At 44.3% G+C, this 19,207-nt stretch overlaps 1 protein-coding gene across 1 annotated transcript in view; it reads right to left on the bottom strand.

Moving 5' to 3' along the window:
- Positions 1-18,033, bottom strand: part of NSMAF (neutral sphingomyelinase activation associated factor) — a 31,975-nt gene extending 13,942 nt beyond the window's left edge. The window contains exons 1-14 of the mRNA XM_054179309.1: positions 17,950-18,033; positions 11,519-11,608; positions 11,351-11,429; positions 11,192-11,259; positions 11,068-11,104; positions 9,883-9,933; positions 7,217-7,288; positions 6,763-6,810; positions 6,610-6,662; positions 5,988-6,117; positions 4,995-5,066; positions 4,064-4,172; positions 2,736-2,912; positions 1,105-1,184 (exon numbers count right to left, since the gene is read on the bottom strand). Coding sequence (XP_054035284.1) covers positions 1,105-1,184; positions 2,736-2,912; positions 4,064-4,172; positions 4,995-5,066; positions 5,988-6,117; positions 6,610-6,662; positions 6,763-6,810; positions 7,217-7,288; positions 9,883-9,933; positions 11,068-11,104; positions 11,192-11,259; positions 11,351-11,429; positions 11,519-11,608; positions 17,950-18,002 — 1,119 coding nt within the window. The 5' untranslated portion in view covers positions 18,003-18,033. The remainder of the gene's footprint in view (positions 1-1,104; positions 1,185-2,735; positions 2,913-4,063; positions 4,173-4,994; positions 5,067-5,987; positions 6,118-6,609; positions 6,663-6,762; positions 6,811-7,216; positions 7,289-9,882; positions 9,934-11,067; positions 11,105-11,191; positions 11,260-11,350; positions 11,430-11,518; positions 11,609-17,949) is intronic.
- Positions 18,034-19,207: the final 1,174 nt, after the last annotated feature.

The following is a 19,207-nucleotide window of genomic DNA, read 5'->3' as shown; positions in this document are numbered from 1 at the left end:
CCAGCCTAAACTTCCCCTGGTGCAGCTTGAGACTGTGTCCTCTTGTTCTGGTGCTGGTTGCCTGGGAGAAGAGATCAACCCTCACCTGGCTACAACCTCCCTTCAGGTAATTGTAGAGAGCAAGAAGGTCTCCCCTGAGCCTCCTCTTCTCCAGGCTAAGCAATCCCAGCTCCCTCAGCCTCTCCTCACAGGGCTGTGCTCCATTTAAGAACAGAACATAACATCAATCATGTTCTTACCTTCCACAACCTCAGGGGGTGTGGTGGGTTGAAGTTTCCCCCCAGCATTAACTTGAGCCAGATGATTTTGAAACAGTTAAATCTTTTTGGTCAATAAAATGCAGCCAAATCTGGATTTTTACATTATCCCTCCCCCCCCCCCCAGGGTTTCATTAAGAATTAACAAAGGTTCTAAGTACAGTTATGTTCTGCAAGTGATTTTGGAATCATTAACTTGCCACAGGAGACAATGATTGCATGCAAAGGATGAAAAGCCAAGAAACTGAGCACCTCCTAAGCCTGCACCTATGTGTTTGAGTGGTCATGAAAGTGAAGCCTGCCCACTTTGAGGCATGGAAGAAGTTTGTGCCCTAGATCTGTATGCAGATGTGGTGGGTGTAGGCTATGCCTTTAAAATTTAGCTACAGATTTCCCCTCTTTGAAGGACTCCCCCCCCAACTTCAGCCTTTTTCTTCCATGGAAGTACTGAAGATTTGGATTTCATTCCTTTTCCTTCCCACATTTAAGTGCATGGCTCTTTCAAGTGTTGTATTTCTCTTCATTGCATCTCAATGACTGCCAAGCAGATGCAGTTACAATGGTCCAATGGATTTGGGGATTTCAGTTTAAAAGGGAGGTGGAACACTGAAAAGCACATACAGATGAGAGGAAGCAGACTCCAATCACTTTGAATTAGCACTGACAGAGATCAGTACTGATGAGATCACGCTGCTGTGGTTTGCTTACAGGGAAATATGCTTCTCACAGCCTACAGTTACTTTCAATATCCACACAATTCCCAAAGCTTTCCTTGGCAGACCTGCTTTGATTACCAGTATGTCCAAGGCCCAAAAGGTGGAGCACACAAACCCCAAGCTGTACATACCAAGAGCCTATCCAGCCTTTCCTTATTCAGGGCACCAATCGGTTTACTGAGGTCCCGGAATGTCTCAGGCTTTGTCAGGTCTAAAATAAAACAAAACAGAGTCAGACTCTATGCTTGCAACAGGGGGCTGGGACTAGATGATCTTTAAAGGTCCCTTCCAACCCAAACCAGCCTATGATTCTATAAACTACACAGTAATAGAGTAAACCTGGTTGGAAAAGAACCTTTGAGATCATTGAATCCAACCTATCACCCAGCACCAGCTAATCAAGTAAACCATGGCTTCCAGTGCCACATCCAATCCCTTTGTGAACACCTCCAGGGATGGGGACTCCACCACCTCCCTGGGCAGCACACTCCAATGGCCAATCCCTCTTTTTGTGAAGAACTTCTTCCTAACATCCAGCCTAAACCTCCCCTGGTGCAGCTTGAGACTGTGTCCTCTTGTTCTGGTGCTGCCTGCCTGGGAGAAGGCAACCAACCCCCATCTGGCTACAACCTCCCTTCAGGTAGTTGTAAAGAGCAGTAAGGTCTCCTCTGAGCCTCCTTCTCTCCAGGCTAAGCAACTCCAGCTCCCTCAGCCTCTCCTCACAGGGCTGTGCTCCAAACCCCTCCCCAGCTTTGTTGCCCTTCTCTGGACACCTTCCAGCATCTCAACATCTTTCCTAAACTGAGGGGCCCAGAACTGGACACAGGACTCAAGGTGTGGCCTAACCAGTGCTGAGTCCAGGGGCACAATGACTTCCCTGCTGCTGCTGGCCACACTATCCCTGATACAGGAATGTACTCTAGTAGGTATTTAAAACCAAAGAAAAAAAGGCATCACAAAAAGCATAAAGCAAAAAGGCAGCAAAAGTCCCCAAACAATACAGAATCCATCCAGTAACTTTCTTTGCTCCCTAACTGCAACAGAATAGTGTCTGACTGCAAATGGCTACTCAACTTCTTCCCTCCAAGCAGACCTCTCATACCTCTTATTTAAGAGCTGGTAGTTACATGGACAGGACAGGACTAATACCACCCTGTCAATACAGCTCTTGCTACCTGAGACACAAAACCAGCTGCTGTCCTTCCTCTCATTACCTATTCTCTCAGGCTAGAGGTAAATCCCACCAAACAGAAGTAAATGTTTGAGTGGGTGCTGATGAATACCAGGAGGTTGCCCCAGTCTGCTCCCCATCCAAAGGGCAAAGCTCCAGCACGAACTGCACTAAGGCCCTTAATGAAGGAGCTTACTTAGGCACAAGTCTTGCTAGCTGCTTCTTTCAGCTTGCAATGCTAACCATTGTAAAAGAACTCCTGGACTGCAGACATTCCAGGGCACCCAAGCCATTTGACTGGTACTTTTGCCATTTCTTACAATCACAGAAAGTCTCTGAATGCTCAGCCCTGCTGACTGGCAAGCACTTGGGACACACTCTGCATGTGGAGTGAAATACTGAACAGAAAGAAGGTATTTTGTCCACTAAACTCCAGAGAAGGGGTTAAATGCATGAGAAAACAGCCAGGATCACTCCTGCCAAGTGCACTTTGATGGCACATCAACTTTATGCAGTGCAAACCTTGTCCCCCTGTCCAAAACATTTCAGGTTGGACACGACGCACCGAGATGGCTTTCTGTACACACGCACCTAGCACTGCACTGGAGTAGTCTGCTATGATCCAGGGGAATACAGGATACTGGGAGAGGTCATTGCAGCTTCTGTCAGCCAGATTGTTGAGATGGAGGAGGTACTGGTAGTTGGATATGTGTCCTCGTTGCCACTGCAGCATGTAACTTTCAGCTGTGTGCTCTGTAATGTGGTTTTCTAAAGCAGAAAGAAAACATTCAGAGCGCTGAGGCTTGGAGTTCCACCCCCAAACTGTACTGGGACTAACATCATGCAAGTTACTACAACATAATTAGGGGCATAATCCTTCTTGTTCTTTTAAACAATTAAGTGGTAAGTTCATGTTTCAGTAGCTACCATAGTTTATACATTTTGTTTTAAACAAGCCTAATTCCGTTTAGCAGCAACACCACCACAAATCATGCAGGAGCACTCTTGCTTTCTTTGGTTTCAATGGATGGGAAAGAACCTGAGCATTTATGGAGCTACAGAAAAATATATGCAGACCATGAAGAGTTCTCCTGGCAGTCAGGCAGTCTTTTAAGATTTCAAATGTCCAGAAGTAGTTCTGCTAGAGTCAGGGGAGAAATTAAGACCATTTTCCTACTGGACAACTGAAAATGCCCACTAGCAATGACTGGCAGAAAGAAGTCTATGTAAAGAGGATTCAGTTTCAGAACCACTGGCTGAGAGGCTAGAGGAAAATAAAAATTGACCAGCACTCAGAAAAGAAGGAATTCTGAACCTGGAGCTTCTGTTTGAAGCACAAGGCAGGGGCTCAAGAAATTCAGCACTGCACTACTCTCAATTCAATAGCTATAAGGTACAACAAAATGACCTGGGAATATTGAGTTTGTTCTGCCCCTCCACCTTAATATGAAATCAGAGAGGTTACTTTGCTATCTTAAGTCTGTCCTAGATGATCTTTGGAGGTCCCTTCCAACCCAAACCATGCTGAGTCAGTTTATATTCTTCCATCAAAACACAGTTCAGCTGAGTGGAGTGTATTTACCCCTTGCTTTGAAGAGAAAAGGTTTTATGGGCTTGGTTTGGTTTGTGATTTGGTTGGCTGGTTTGGGGGGCAGTGTTAAATGACAGTGCAAATCAAAAGAATTAGTTTCACCTTAGTAATGTTATCTCAGCTTTCACATCCAGCTCTCCAAACACAAACAGAATCCATGCAGCTTTGCAACACTCATTCTGAACTTTGTGCTTATTTCTGGCAATTGTTTATTATTATTATTACATCTGTTTGCTCTTCTCATTCTTCCCACAAATCAGCAAAATCCAGACAAAGTTCCCCCCGTCCAAGGCAGTACAGGGTACATGAAGAAATAAATGCTGCAAACCTATGTATGTTGCAATAAGGTAATAGAGCTCATCTCGATCTTGGTAGTTGTAGAACTTCAAGTAGATGTCAGAACACAGATCATTTTCTGTGCAAAATACTTCAAGTCCCTTAGAAGTTAAAGGGGGGGGGGAAAGAGGGGGAGGAAATGAGAGCAATTAGTCACAAGCTGTAATATTCAGGGGTTTTAACACAATATTCCAGTTACTAACACCTAAAACCTCAGACTCCAAACTAGGCAGCAGTTCTGCTCACAGTGTCTAACACCTTCATCGTTCCCATTTCCAATCATGAAAGCATTCAGTTCACACCCAGCTGAGCAAATAGCTCTACGGTTTATAGCTGTCCATAGATTGGCTCTGTCTGGATTGATTAAGCGCAGGTAATACACTGCTTTGTCCCAAGTGAATGGAGTGAGGCAGAGTTAAATGTCTATTCAGTTTAAATGTGTTTTGAGACACAGATTTTGTCAAAGACTGACACTTCAGTGCAGACACTGAAAGCCTGCAGCTGAGGCTCCACTGCGGCACCCTCACCATCCCTCGGCCACAAACCGCAGGACTCATCACTCCACCTCAGTCTCAGGCTGAACCAGCGATCCAGCTCCCTCCATGAATCAATCCAGAGAGCAAATCCACCATGAGAGAGCAATTCATCCTATCCCAAGATAGGTGTTTGAGACAAACAGAAAGAATTGCTCCCTGGAGGTGCTCCCTTCCTCCCTTCCCCTACACCAACTGCTTATGAAAGAAGTTTTTCATCCGTGGCAGAAATCGCTCTTCCTGTTTTCATCCTTTTTGACAAACCATTTAAATAACAGACAGGACTTTTGAGTGCTGTTGACTACACAATCCACACCCATAGCTTTTACCTAACAGTGCCCACACAGCTGGAGGTGTTAGGACATTGAACAAATCCCCATTGGAGCTTACCAGCGGCATGAGCCCGTGTCGTCTTTTGTAGATGCGCCGCACGTTTTGCAGTGTTATTTGTACAACTGGCTTCTGGGAGGGGGGAGGAGAAAGAAAAGATGGAGGTCTTTTAGAAGCCACATCTTCTACTTAAACCTCTTCAGTCAGTCTCAAGTTTCTCTTGACTAGAGGTACTAGCAATATGAGAATATCCAACCACATCATTTGAGCTAAGCCGTTAGGAGGAAGCTTGTCTTTGCTGTTGGGTCTTGCCTGAGTAGCAAACAAGTTGAAGAATAAATAAGGACTAGAGTCTTGTCACCCCAGCCTGTTGCCAGTTCTAACAGTCATGCAAGAGAGGAGCAGAACACAAGAAACGCGACAGAAAATAAGCCCAGTGGGCTGCTGGGCAAACTGTTTGCCAATGGTGCCACCTGGTGAAGGGACACTGAATGGCACTTTGTCATCCTCAGCTGTGAAGCACAATGGCCTTGCCTGGGCATATTTGAGCATAGTTAGTGGCCTGCTAAGGTTATCACTGCCGTGTCTGTGACAGAACTCCAAAGCAGTATTCTGTCTGTGACATGCACTCAGTTTCCCCTAGACAAAGAGATGATCAGTTCAAAACTTAGCCAAGATCTTCTGATATAAACTAACTGTCTATAAAGTTCCCACATCAGAGAGCAAGGTTAAGGCATTCACCTTAAAGGTTGCAAAAAGCCATCTTCAAATATGAACAGAAAATGAGCAAAGGACATTCTGGGCTTTGTCAGTAGGAGGTCAACTTTAAGCAAGTTAGGACAGAGTAAAACCTCAGAAGTAGAGATACACTGAATGCAGCAGAGCAGCACAGACCAAAGGAAAACTAAGGAGCTTCTGGTTATAACTGGAAAGAGAATCTCCTTGGAGATGTGCTCCAAGTGCATTGAAGAGGAGTAATACAGAAAATGAGAACTGTCCATCAGAGGGGCAGCGTGCTCACACCGTATGCAAGACCATCTAGGAGGCACTTACAGGATATCCATTAAGAGGCTGGAAGTACAAGTTAGCATCAGTAACACACACATGCCCTGGATTAGTCACCAGTGGTGTCACCATTTCTGCTTTACATTCCATATGCAGCGTTTCAGATATGCTTTGAAATCTACAAGTGAAGAAAGGGAGTAAGTTTACCTCCAGTACTCGCTTTGGTAAAGCTACTCTTAAACTCTTTAGAAAGGTTTTAGGTTATCTTACAACCTTGGGACATTAGAATGGGGACTTGTTAAGCCTATTTTAGACATGAAGCAAGCTCTTTGTTGAGTCCACCACTTGAACAGGCACTCCAGAAAAGGAAGCTGCTACTTTCTGCACCAGTCTCAGAGCAGTAAGCCAGAGGACTTTTCTCTACAGGGCTTTATTTGGCATATACTGATGCCCAGTTGGCAACAAATTCAGATAAGCTGACCAGCTTGGAGATGAAATCAAAGTAACACATTCACCTGCCCATTCTCCACTCTTCAGAGGGCTCAGAATACAAAGGTAACTCTGAATTACAGAACTTATGCTGCCCCAAATGAGAACCTGTAAGTACTGATGCAGTGGACTAAAGCAACCAGCTGAAGACCATTTCCAGCAGCAAATGAGTAGAAGTTACCTGTTTTTATCAAATGAAGTTCTAGCCAAGCGTGACTGCAATATGGCAGTTATCTAATGTGGAAGGAAAACAAAAAGTTAACACAGTCTAGGAGCCAAATGCATTTAAGTGTTTATTGTGAAACAGTCATACCAGAAATAATCAGAGACTTACCATGGCAGCTTGATCTCCCATCTTATCCAGACAAGAAGCCCTGTAGAGCTAGAGAACAATGAGCTTTAAGTGAAACAGCACAGAGGTCTCCCACAGAGCTCAGAAGGGAGAAACCTTTAGGCATTCTTGGTGAAGAAGCACTAAAAGAGCCATTATTATTTCTATGGGAAGTTTGTTCATTGCCTCTGTCATGTTAGTACTTGGCATACTACCACCCTGCATAGTAAAAGCTCCTGTGGGTAGCTTACACAACCTGTCAGAACTGTGCTCTAAGCTACATGCTGTGGGCAACTACTGCAGGTTAAAAAGACATACTCCAAGAATTTTACCTCAAGAATTACTCCAGAATTTACCTCCAAGAATTACTCCAAGAATTTTACCAAGAATTTTGGTGAGAGAGCTCACCAAAAAGATGCTGTGAAGAAGTGTGTAGTGGTAGCAAATAACCACATACCTGATGCAGAGTTTGCACCACATCTCCTAGTTTCCCAGCAACATCCAGATGGAATAAGTGTTCTGATTTGCCCTAAAACCAAAATAACATTTACTGCAAAATGAATTTTAAATGAAGCTCAGTGAAAAATAAACCCCAATTAAAATGCTCTAAAAGCTGGTCAAAGCTTGAAACATTCCAAAGGGAAATGGTGAACTTGATTTTGCTTTTATTTACAAACATGCTCCCAATCCCAAATCCAATCACAACCTGTTTTGACTACTCATCAAGAAACACTTCATTAACACATCCCACCCCACCATCTATGTGCCCTAATTTCCCCCTACAAAGTTTTCCCAGCTTTCTGAAGAGTCATTTCACAGTCTCTGCGCTGGGTTTGACTTTAGTACATTAAAAGGATGTGCAGGGATCAACTGATGTTAACTCTTACTCATACTTAGCAAAGGTGGTGGGATCCTTTGATGACTCCTGCCTGTGGTGCCAACACATTTTCTGCAGGGTTTTGTGATTTTCTTTGACAAGACAAGTGATCAGTAAGACTATGTCAAGACCCTGATCAGTGGCTACAGTTGACTAGTCTAAAGCCAAAGGAAAGAAGAGATCACAGAATCATAAACCAGATTGAGTTGGAAGGGACCTTTAAAGATCATGCTGTCCAACTTCCCTGAAGCAAACAGGGACATCTTCAACTAAAGCAGGTAGCTCAAAACCTGACCTGGAGTACTTCCAGGGATGGGGCATCTACCACCTCTCTGGGCCAGACTCTCACCACCCTCACTGTAAGAAATTTCATAGAGTCATAGAATCATAGAATCAATAAGGTTGGAAAAGACCTCAAAGATCATCAAGTTCAACCTGTCACCCAACACCTCGTGACTACTAAACCATGACACCAAGAGCCACGTCCAATCCCCTCTTGAACACCTCCAGGGACAGTGACTCCACCACCTCCCTGGGCAGCACATTCCAATGGCTAACAACTCTCTCTGGGAAGAACTTTCTCCTCACCTTCAGCCTAAACTTTCCCTGGCACAGCTTGAGACTGTATCCTCTTGTCTAAATTTCCCCTCTTCAGTTTCAAACCATCACCCCTTGTCCTGTCACAAGAGGCCCTTCCTAAGAAGTCTGGCCCCAGCTTCCTAATCACCCCCTTTACGTGCTGAAAGGCCACAGTAAGGTCTCCCCAGAGCCTTCTCTTGATGGAAATCCAGATGACCTCCATTGCATTGTATGTGATTTGAGCTGACATAACAGCAATCCAAGAGGAGAGCATGCTTCAGGAAGCAAATGGAGCTAAAGAGAGACAAGAGATTCAGTGGCAATCTAGCTAAAAGCCTTGTAATGTTTCACCCAGAGCACCATTTTCCCCTCAACAGGGATAGCACAGCTTTTAGAAGTCCTAGTGGATGGTCTGCAAGGATTGCTTCCAGCCAGCAACATAAAAGCTTTTGTCTCTGTAGCTCTCCAGCCATATGCAAAGACAATACCTCAGCATTTTGTAATTGATCTGAACCAATCAATGCAAGACATGGAAGCTAAAATGTACTACCAAATTCCAGCACTACCAAATTCCAGCACTCACCTGGAACTGGAAATGATTCAAGCAGAAGACATTTAGCAGGAACAGACAAATCTGAAGGCCAACTACATTTCCTGTTCTAATATGCAGAAACACAGCTGTACTTTTGTGAGGTAAACTGCAATGGCTAACTGACAGAAATGTTTGAGGTATGAATGAGTCTTGACTCAGGAAGAAAATAAAGTGAAAAACCTAAACAACCCTTTTGGTGCTTTTCTTTTTCACTCTGTTGGCAGTGTGAGAAGATATTTGTGTGATAGTTCATAAATCTTGCAGATGGAGGCAGAACAGAAAGACCAGAAAGCACATTTAACACATGAAGAATGAATGGCATAAAGAAAATAAGCAAAGAAAACCAAGATCCTAGTTTGCAGACAGATCTAACCACAAAACCAACCCAAAGCAGTCATTGAGAGAGCAGAGACCATCACTTGACTCTTTGCTGTTCATTCCAGTACCACAAGTTTATAGACTTCACACATTGAACACAAATTCTTGGGAGTTTTAGCTGAAAAAAAATATGTTGATAAATACAATTCTGCTTCAATTATTGGGCAAATATGGGGCTTAATGACTCTGTGTTTTAATTTGGGGTGTGTGCCTTAGCTCATCCCACATTCCAGATGAAAAACCCTTACCCTCCAGGCTCAGAATTATAGCAGAAAGCAATCCAAAGTAAGCTCTGATTTCTGCTGTGAGCAGCCTTGTCTGTCACTTCTTTGAGCTGTGAAGCACTCAGCTGGGAAATATCAATTAGCAATCGCTCATCTCAAGTGTGAGCAGAAGTGAGCAGAAGCCATTTAGCCAGGCTGCAGTGTCCATTGAACACAAGCAGCCAGCTGACAGCTCTGACTGCTGTGCCCAGAGCTGCACATCAAGGTAAATAGCAAGTGCCAGGTCTGCAGTGTGTCCAAGAAATATCACAAACCCATGCCTAAAGAGCTCAGACACAATATGCACAATTAACTTTTTTTTTAGTGTAATGTCCTGTTTCTCAAATTGTAATTGCCTCACTCTCCCAGAAATGAGAGCATCAATCCTTGCAAACCACCAGTGTGCTAAGAACAGTGACAAAACATCTACTTACTCTTACTGTTTTATAGGGTGCAATGATGTTTCTTTCTTTAATGAGAAAAACCTGAAAGAGTAAGAGAGGTTACAGTTTCAGTCCTTAAGTCATAATAAATCAGAAGGAGTGATAAAGACAAAGCCAAGAACACTCTTTAAGCAAGCACAACTCTGGGTTGCAATAACCTGCTCTAGCTACCCCAGATAAACTGCAGGGAAACAATGACCCTTTATTGCAGCTGACTGCAAAAGGGCCAAGTGTCCAACTGAGTTCAGAGGTTTACTTGTTTATGTTCTTATTAGTGGGGTTTTACTCTAATCATATGAGTTCCAACATTAAAGCCAAGATACACAGCCATTGGTCTACTCCATCTGGTGGAAGGATCCTCCCTCTCTTTTCTTCATACCCTCAGGGATCTGTTCTGACAGGAATTACCCCACAGGGGCAACTCGTAACATAAACTACTGTGTAAACCTTCACATGAACTCCTCTTCCACTGCCAAATATTGTGTTCCCAGTTTCAACTGCCATGAACACCGGAGTTCCTCTTGCATCCAACAGCATGTTTTTGAACAGTTCTGTTTCTCTGTTGCTACTCTTGCATCTAAGAGGATCTTCCCTACCTAAAACCCACATAAAATTACTTTCCTTCTTCAGAATGTTAGGATTATAGAACGGTTTGGCTTGGAAAGGACCTTAAAGATCATCTAGATGCAACTCCCCTGCCATGGGCAGGGATGGCTTTCACCTGAAACTTGAACCCTGTATTTCAGGACACTGAAAATTAGTTGGTGGACATAGAGCACAATGCAATGTTTCCTCAAAGCTGAACTGCAAGGATCAAGATGGCTTTGTCATTACCACTAGAAGCTGCAGAATGTAGCACACAATCCAGCAAGATCAAAACAAAGATGACTGATAATCAGTGTCACTTCAGTCTATTCTCCTTTTTCATTCAATTCTAAAATTGCCCCAAGCTCCATTATAAAATGCACAGTGCAGAAAGTTCACTTTATCAAATTAATGACTTAATGAAGTCATTAACAGCTTGAAAATTCCAGCATCAGTTTCACATTAATGCTCAATTTTTGACACTAATTAGTTTTGCTTCTAGTTAACCTCCCACCCTCAAACCCCAGCTTTGACAGAGACACCATTAATGTAATCTTGCTCTTTTATACATCTGTTCCAGACAGGTCTTACCTGGTTACAGACAACAGAAATCCCTCCAGATGTATCCCTAAAACAAGGTAAATAAGGCAGTTGGAAGGTGTTTCAGCTTTAAAAGGACCGTAAGGCATGCACAGAGTAACTCAGACTCTCATACCGTGTGAAAGGGTTGTTTGCTTCATGATCTTCTGGGGCCTTAATACTAATGCAGTCTCTCAGTGGTATCTGCAGCAAGTTAAGAGAAATAAAAACTCCTTAACAGCTTCTGAAAGATCACCTCAAGTTACCAAGAAATTGTTAAGTTTGCACTGCTTACCTTGATAATGGGTTGGTTGTTGTCATCAGGTTCAAAAATGATTGACTTGGAACAGATTTTTAGGGAGCCTCTGAATTTTCTAGAAGGAACAGTAGAAAAGCAAAGAATTGTGGATGTGTCAGAGACTGGAACAACTCCACTAAATGAATGTATGCAAGGGGTTTGTACCTTTCATCTCTGCAACCTTTATTTATAATATGATTAGCTGTGTGCTGTTCAAAGTAATACTCTTCCAGGTTAAGAAGCAGCAGTGAAAACCTACAAATAAAGAACAATAATTCAGTCAAGAAAGGAGACACTCTAACAGTATTCTTAATAAAACACATCAAATGGCTAGGAAATCTTCACTGAATTCTGGGCCAAGCCCCACAGCCCAAGAATGAATTCATCTACAAAGAACTTTTTAACAGAACAAATTGAGGAGGGTAGATTTAGACAGATTAGGAAGATGTTCTTTACAGTGAGGGTGGTAAAACACTGGAACAGGCTGCCCAGGGAGGTTGTGAATGTCCCCTCCCTGGAAGTATTCAAGGCCAGGTTGGATGAGGCCTTGAGCAACCTGGACTAATGAAAGGTGTCCCTGCCCATGGCAGGGGAGTTGGAATTAGAAGATCTTTAAGGTCCCTTTCAAGCTAAACCAGTCTATGAATCTATGAAAAGTGATTTGGAGAATCTGTGCATACATGAAGACTGATTGATACTCCCCAACACACCTAAGGTGAGACACTTGATTCTGCTCCAATCTCAGGTGGAATTATCCTGACACAGCCAGGCTTTTCCCCAGCAAACATTAGCTTAGCCCTCATCAGTGACTGCACAGTTCAAAGAGCATCTGGACAACGCTCTCAGTTTCAGGTATTTCTGAAAGACTTGATGACCATTGTGAGTCCCTTCCAACTTGAGATATTCTGTGACTCTGTGCCAGTCAAAACACCCAGTGACACAATTGGAACCCAAGGAACCAAAAATGTGGGATGGAGGAGATTAGATCTTTCTAAAGCAAAGCCAGATTACATTGGTCTGAAGTGTTAATTGAGAGCACAGACAGGGTTTTCATGAGGGCTGAGGCTCAGGACAGACAGCCCCTGAGGAAGCATCACCACCTTCCCCAACCAGGCACTTCCTCTGTACCAGTGCATGTTCAACCCACAGGAAGCCTGTTTATGGACTGATTCAACGGACAGCAAACCTCAAGAGCACAAAAATAAATAATAATTAAAAACCCTGAAGCCTTCTGAAGTACTTAATTGCAGGATCATAGTAATGCCAGTGCTGGTATGAGGTAAAAACAAATAGGCCAGATTAGAGAGCAGTTTTATGTCATACCTAACAACTTAACTTAAACCCTCCTGCAAGTCACTAAAACTCACCAACCTTCCTAACATGGTGCACACACTTCAGCTGTGGAGAGTGCCAGTGGACACTGGCACAGCAGGGGGAGCAGAAACATCTTCTATCACTTCCCAGTAGTAGTGCTCCCAAAGAAGCTGCTGTGCTGATCCACAGAAGCACTTGGTATTTACTCACAGCTTTGAACTTTATTTTTTTTTCCTTTGGACTGTTTGTGATCTGCTTTTAGAGAAATGCCCCTGACAATGATACCAAACAAAAAGTGTCCCCAGGGCAGTATTCAAATAGCCATAAATCTGCTGAGAGTTCATAAAATGAACTGAACACACCGAGTAACTGCTCATTAAAGAAGCACATTTCAGAGCAGAAAGAAAACCTGTTATTGGAAAATCCATCTTGTTCAGGTAAGATCTGTGTTGTGTCTGCTGCATTAACCAGAAGATAACAATAAAGGTTTACTATATAACTATAGAGTTATATACTCAAATCCATACACTCAAAACTGTGTGTCCAGGACATTTTGCTGTAAGTCTCTGCTGCTGTTTCAAAATGGCATTAGCTTGACCTCTCCTCTCCTGAGCACAGGTATTTTATGATGCTATTAAGAAACAGCTGATGTTAAAACGTTAGGAAACATGCAAGTTTGAACAGTAGATGCTTATCAAGCTCCTTAAGAAAATCCAACACAAATCTCAACAAGTCCCTTCAGCCTCCACCCCAGTTGCTGTTACTGTTTGATTCTTGAACACCTCCAGTTTCCAGTGGAGTTTTAAGGGCTTTGCCTTCACATATCCTTTCCAGAAGACACAACTTCAGCTGTCATCTGTTTCTCACAGAATACTCTTCAAGCTGCCTGCCACTTAAAAAAGCTCATGAGTGGAACAAAACATTTCAGACTTGCATCTCCACTCCTGGCAAACAAATCTAGACCAGTTCAAGTTACAGTTAATTACAAACTTTGGAGATTATGAGGCATCATCTCTGGACTTCCTCAACTTGGACATGATGATCTTGAAGGTCTCTCCCAACCTGGTTTATTCTCTTCTATTCTATCTCAGTCCTTACAGCTTCAGTATTTAAATTTGTCTGTGTTTTATTACAACCCTGTGGATCATTAAAAGAAAAGCTGAGTTTCATCAGATGTTACTAGAGCTGAGTTAGAGCTTTTATCTTCACAGAACAGGCTTCTGCCACAGAAATAAGAAGAGCCACTGATAGTTACTGTACCAACAGGGTCCTTCTTGAGAACCATTGCTGCTCAGGATGACACTTCAGGCTTGCCAAGAGGTTTAACAAGTATTTACAGCCAGCAGGGAAACAGACAGGAGATGCTGAGAAAGAGGCAGTTTCACTTTGCAGGGTGAAGGGAAACGGTAGCACCACTGCCACCAGGGCAAAGCTTTGAGCTTTAGGGTGGGTGGAAGGACACAAACTGTTACAGATCAGATTTAGTGCAGGAATCTTGCCAAGAAAAACAGAACTTAATGTACAGGAGTGAAAAGATGTGGTAACAACAGGTAGGGCTGGAAGAGAACAAAGCACTGAGGAACTCTGGCTGATCTTTTCTAAAGAGAAAGCTGAAAATGTCTCTGTTTCTTTTTTGCCTTTCTCAAAAAGCTGCCATTTAATTGCCACTCAGGAATGACCTGAGGTGTATGAGTCAAGGACGCACCCCAGGTGCACAGGGAAGGCTAAGCAGCAGGAAAACACTTGCAAAGCTTCACCATGGATGATGTCACTCCCCAGACACAGGATTTGGGAACCCAATTGGCACCCAGACATTCCTGGCACGGTTCAGAGGGTGCACCAAAGTAGCAAACCACGCTTGACAAATTACAGCCTAGGGTTTACAAGTCCTGCCAGAGATGCTGTAAAAGATCCTCAAAACAAAACAGATTATGTTGTACCAGGCTCAGTCTGCTGGAGAATTTTACCTTGACTTTACTTGACATGTTCTTCTGTACTACACTCAGAAAAGATTTCAGATGGGACCAAACAATGCAGGGGGGGAAACCCAACTCCCAACCAATCCATAACTTATATACCAATGCCACCTTATAACTCAAGCACAGGACTTGTTCATTTCAGACACATGAACGAATGTGCAGGGATCAGTGTCCAGACAAAATCCCATTTATGCCACCCAAAGCAGAAGATGTCCCCCTGATTTTGCTTTAAATTGTTAATCTGTGATTGAATTTTTATTATTTCTATCACTTAATCAGAAAAAATACACAGACAAAATCTACTGGGATGTGAAGGCTTCAAGTGGCTGATCTGGCACCACCTTGCACAACCACTTGACAGGACACCGGAAGCACAACCCTGACAGCAGAAGGACGTTGCCAGGGATGAAAACCCAGGCCAGGCCGAAACAGCAGCAGCCAGCAATGTAAAACCCATTCTAAAATTAAACCTCCTCCTAACAAGAGCAAAGTGTCTGCAGGCCAACTGTGAGACTCATTGCTGATGTTTTGAGTAAAAGCCTTTATTAGGTACAGTTTGGCCCAATAGAGCACGGTAAGGCTACAGCTTTCAAGAGAAAACACCCAAATGACAAAGCCACCACCACAGACAAGATCTGTGTGCTGCCTGTAGGCCACTTCACATGGGTGAGGTTCCTAGCAGAAGAGATGAACCCCTCAAACAGGAAGGTGAGTGGCATGCAAGACAAAGCAGCAGAACTATTTTATAAAGAGCCCTTCCACTAAGACTTGCCTGTGTTTGGGCTCACCACCAACAGAACCAAGAACACAGCTACAAAACCATTCCTGAATGCTGAACATTTTAGGGATTAAATACATTAGGTAAGGATGCACCCAACACTACTTAAAGAGGGACACAATTTCTTAGCTTTCTTTACTTCAAGCACGTGGGGATGAACACTGATGAAATAGAGATAAAATACAGATGAATTTGAAGAGGAAGTTCCTGCCAGAGTGAACCCTGCTCTGTAAGGATGTGGATTTGTGTAATCAAATGTAAAGTAGAGCCTGTTCCTTGCTTTCAATGTGTGCCCACAGGACACTTCAGTATATTGCTGTTTTCTTCTAGAAAACTGCATACAGTCATTAAAGCAGCTTATGTAACCAGATATTAAAGCAGTCCAACTAATTAGTTCAGAGGAAACACGTTTTTCAGATCACCTGCACCAAATCTTCCTTCCCCTCAAAGCAACTGCAGAAGAAGATTAACTGTTTCCCTACTGAGTTTCACAGTACTTTGAACCAGAACTTTTACAGCTTCCATTTTTGTAGCAACTTACAAATAACAGCAACAACAAACAAAAAAAGAAACAAACCACAGATGAAAGGCAGCTGCCACTAAGTTTCAAGTTCTGGTCATCTCAGTAGGAAATAGCTACACCAAGACTATTTAAATCAAGAGAAACTGAAGCAGGAGTTGGTGTCTCTAAGAATGACCCAGGCAGGAGAAAAGAAAAGCTCTCAGGGGCTGTTCCTTTAATGAAGTCATAAAGAGCTTGGGTCTGGCTGCTATTTTAGGGCAGGGCTATATGGAAAAGAAGAGGCAAAATTTGATACCTCTCATTTGCTATTTCAGAGCCCAAAATCTTTTTAATCACTTAAATGATTTTAAGATTCCCTAATTCAGAAAAGCAGAGGAAGAGAGAGGAGGAGAGACACAAGCTACAAGTTTATTTTACACAAATTGTTAGGCAAGAGGAAGAAACAGAGAAATGAGTCTGCAGACATTTAGACAGAAAAGCTGCCAGTGGAAATGGGAGTAAGATCAGGTGTCATCAACTGCTCAAATTGCAAGCTCAAATAATAAGACCTCGAAATGCTTCCCAATATGAGCAAAGAAAGGCATTTCTCATTAGAGACTTTCAACAGCTGCAGATCAGTAATGCTGACAGATAATGCTGGGCTTTTAAGAAGAGAATTAGATGCCACTTGGGTTCTTTGGGACAAGTGTGGAGAGTTTTGGCCTTTTTCTCAGCCTCTCAAGAAGAGATTCTTTGCACTAAATCCTTAACAGAGCTAATGCAGTCATTCTAGCTTTGCCTACACTACAGATATTTTACTTCAAAAGTAAAAATCCTTCTCCTCTCTGCACAGGAAGTTTGTCCGTTCTCCCTGCAGCCACTCACGCACAACTGAAACCACAAGCAGCCCCCGAAAGCAACAAGTAGAAGGTATAAACGATGACAAAGCACTTCAAAAACTGCAGCAGCTTGACGGGCTGAAGGGCTATGAATCAGAATGTATATAAAGCGAGCCAAGCGCTCGTCATGTGGCTTTCTGACCAACAATAAACAGCTCTGCGTAAACAGCAGCAGCAGGAATTTGCGCAGGACTCGCACTGGACCAGTTTGCTGTCCAGCCCCCCCTGTGTCTGATGGCTCCACGCTTCCACAGTGGAAGGAAACTGGGCAGCTCTGCTCCTCCCAAACACTCGTGTCCTTCCATGGCATCACCCTTGCTGTGCTATTCTCTTACTATATAGAGACTTCCCGCAGGACAGTATTAAGATTGCAAAGGCTTCTGAAACGTTGTGATAAGACAGAGGCAAACAAACCGCACACAAGACAGCGGGACCTAGCTAAGGAAGTAAATACAAGATACACTCAGGCAGATGTGAGAAGCCCGTCTCGTATGTTCAGCTAGCCACAGGAACACAAAACAGGGACTTGCAGTCAGAGAGCAGGAACTGGCTTAATTGAGTTTTAACACTTTAAAGAGGCAGCAGAGAGTCTGTAATTTAAGGGCTGACAACACGCCGATTACAATGCTCGGGAAGAAAAAAAAACGAATAAACTCCACCTAGAGCGCAGCAGAGCTGCAACTCCACGCCACTGACACAGCCGAGAATCAACAAACGAACCCACATCTGCAGACACTATTTTCACGCAGCTTACACAAGACCAGCGGTATCTACAGCTCTCCGGGTTTGCTCCACAGCCCTTTCAGTCACAACTCTCGGGAACCGGTAGCCACCCGATTAAAATAGGAAGGAGGAGGCCGAAGCCCAGCGCTGCAGCCCTCCCTTGCCCGGCGCTCCCGGCCTGCCCGGGGCTCTGCGCTATTGCCCCCCAGCTCCCCCGGGCCCTCCGCCTGCCCGCCCCGCAGTCCCACGCCGGTCCCTCAGCACCGGCAGAGGGCACAGACCGGGAAGAAGGGGGATCGGGCCGAGGCACCGCGGTACGGCGCCAGCCGGTGCTGCCCAGCAGAGCATTCCCCGCCCCAGCCGGGGAGGCCGAGCGGGGCCGGCGGGGCAGAGCTGCTCACCTCTCCTTGGAGTACAGCTCCCGCTCCAGCCGCCGCTTGCGGATGAAAGCCATGGAGCCGCCCGGCCTAGGTGCTGCTGCTGCCGCTGCCGCCGCCACAGCAGGCCGGGCCGGGGCAGGCCGCGCCGCAGGGAGGCGGGGAGAGCGCGCTGGCCCGGGGCCGCAGGCACTCAGCCGGTCTGGCGGGCCTGGCCGCCGTGCCCGCCCCGTTTATGCGGCCGGAGAGGCGGAGGAAGGAGACTCGAGCAGCTCGAGGGAAGCGGCCTGCCGGCAGCCAGGGCTCTGCGCCCTCGCCTGGGCTGCTGCGGCTCTGCGGCCCTTCAGGGGCCCCGGGGCGAGGGAACCTGGCCCGCAGCTGCAGCTCTGCCTCAAGGTGTCCCCGGAGCCTCATGCCTGGGCTGCAAATCATCTTCCTGTGCACGCTTTGTTACATAGCGCCTCTATTTACTTGCGTTTAAATACAAGTTGTCTGTCTGATGCCATTGCAGTGGATCCCTTCTGCCCACAACGCGTGCGACAGATGCTGACCACGCAGGAGGTGAAGCTCTAACAGGTGTTCAAAACCTAGTAAAACTCCTGTGGAAAGAAGAGGCAAATCGAAATCCCTTAATTTGCATTAAAAAGCAAACAAACCTACCTACCTTAGGTTATGTGTCTGCTTTGTATCTGAGCAGTTTATAAGGTATTTACTGACACCATCTCAGGAGAAAAAAAGAAAGAATGCTATTTACATGCTTATAAGTCAAATAAAACCCTGATTCACAGAGGGATGTAATTTTCCACACAGTAATAAAAAGAATTGCAGGCACGTAGACCTGAAGAAATCCTCACATCTCTGCAGTGAGGTTGAATCAGGTGTACATTGGTTACTGTTACTCATTTTGCATGTATGGACCCACAAACATGGGTATGAGAAGTATTTAATACACTGCTAAAAAGTTTGCTTTGCTAATTGTCTTTTGGGGAGTAGTTTTTTAATACATCCTGTTACAGATCACCACTGGAAATACTGAGAAGAACTGAAACTAAACGGATCCTTATGGGTTCCTGCTGCACACGCTTTCCAGAATGCTAACTGGCTGGTGGTTTCATGAAAGCTCTATTTCCTTTGCTTTTTGTTTCAATGAAACTGTCCAGTGTCTAAGTTCTACTAAACATCTGTGATACTTACTCTTTCTCTACTGAATCAGTGAAATCACCTGTAAACAGAAAAAAAGGGCATTAGTCTCGGATGTGAGCCTTTGTTCCTGACATTTCTG

This window comes from Dryobates pubescens, chromosome 3 (assembly GCF_014839835.1).
Source record: "Dryobates pubescens isolate bDryPub1 chromosome 3, bDryPub1.pri, whole genome shotgun sequence".
In the NCBI taxonomy this organism is placed as follows: domain Eukaryota; kingdom Metazoa; phylum Chordata; class Aves; order Piciformes; family Picidae; genus Dryobates; species Dryobates pubescens.
This window is presented reverse-complemented; position numbering and strand designations above follow the sequence as displayed.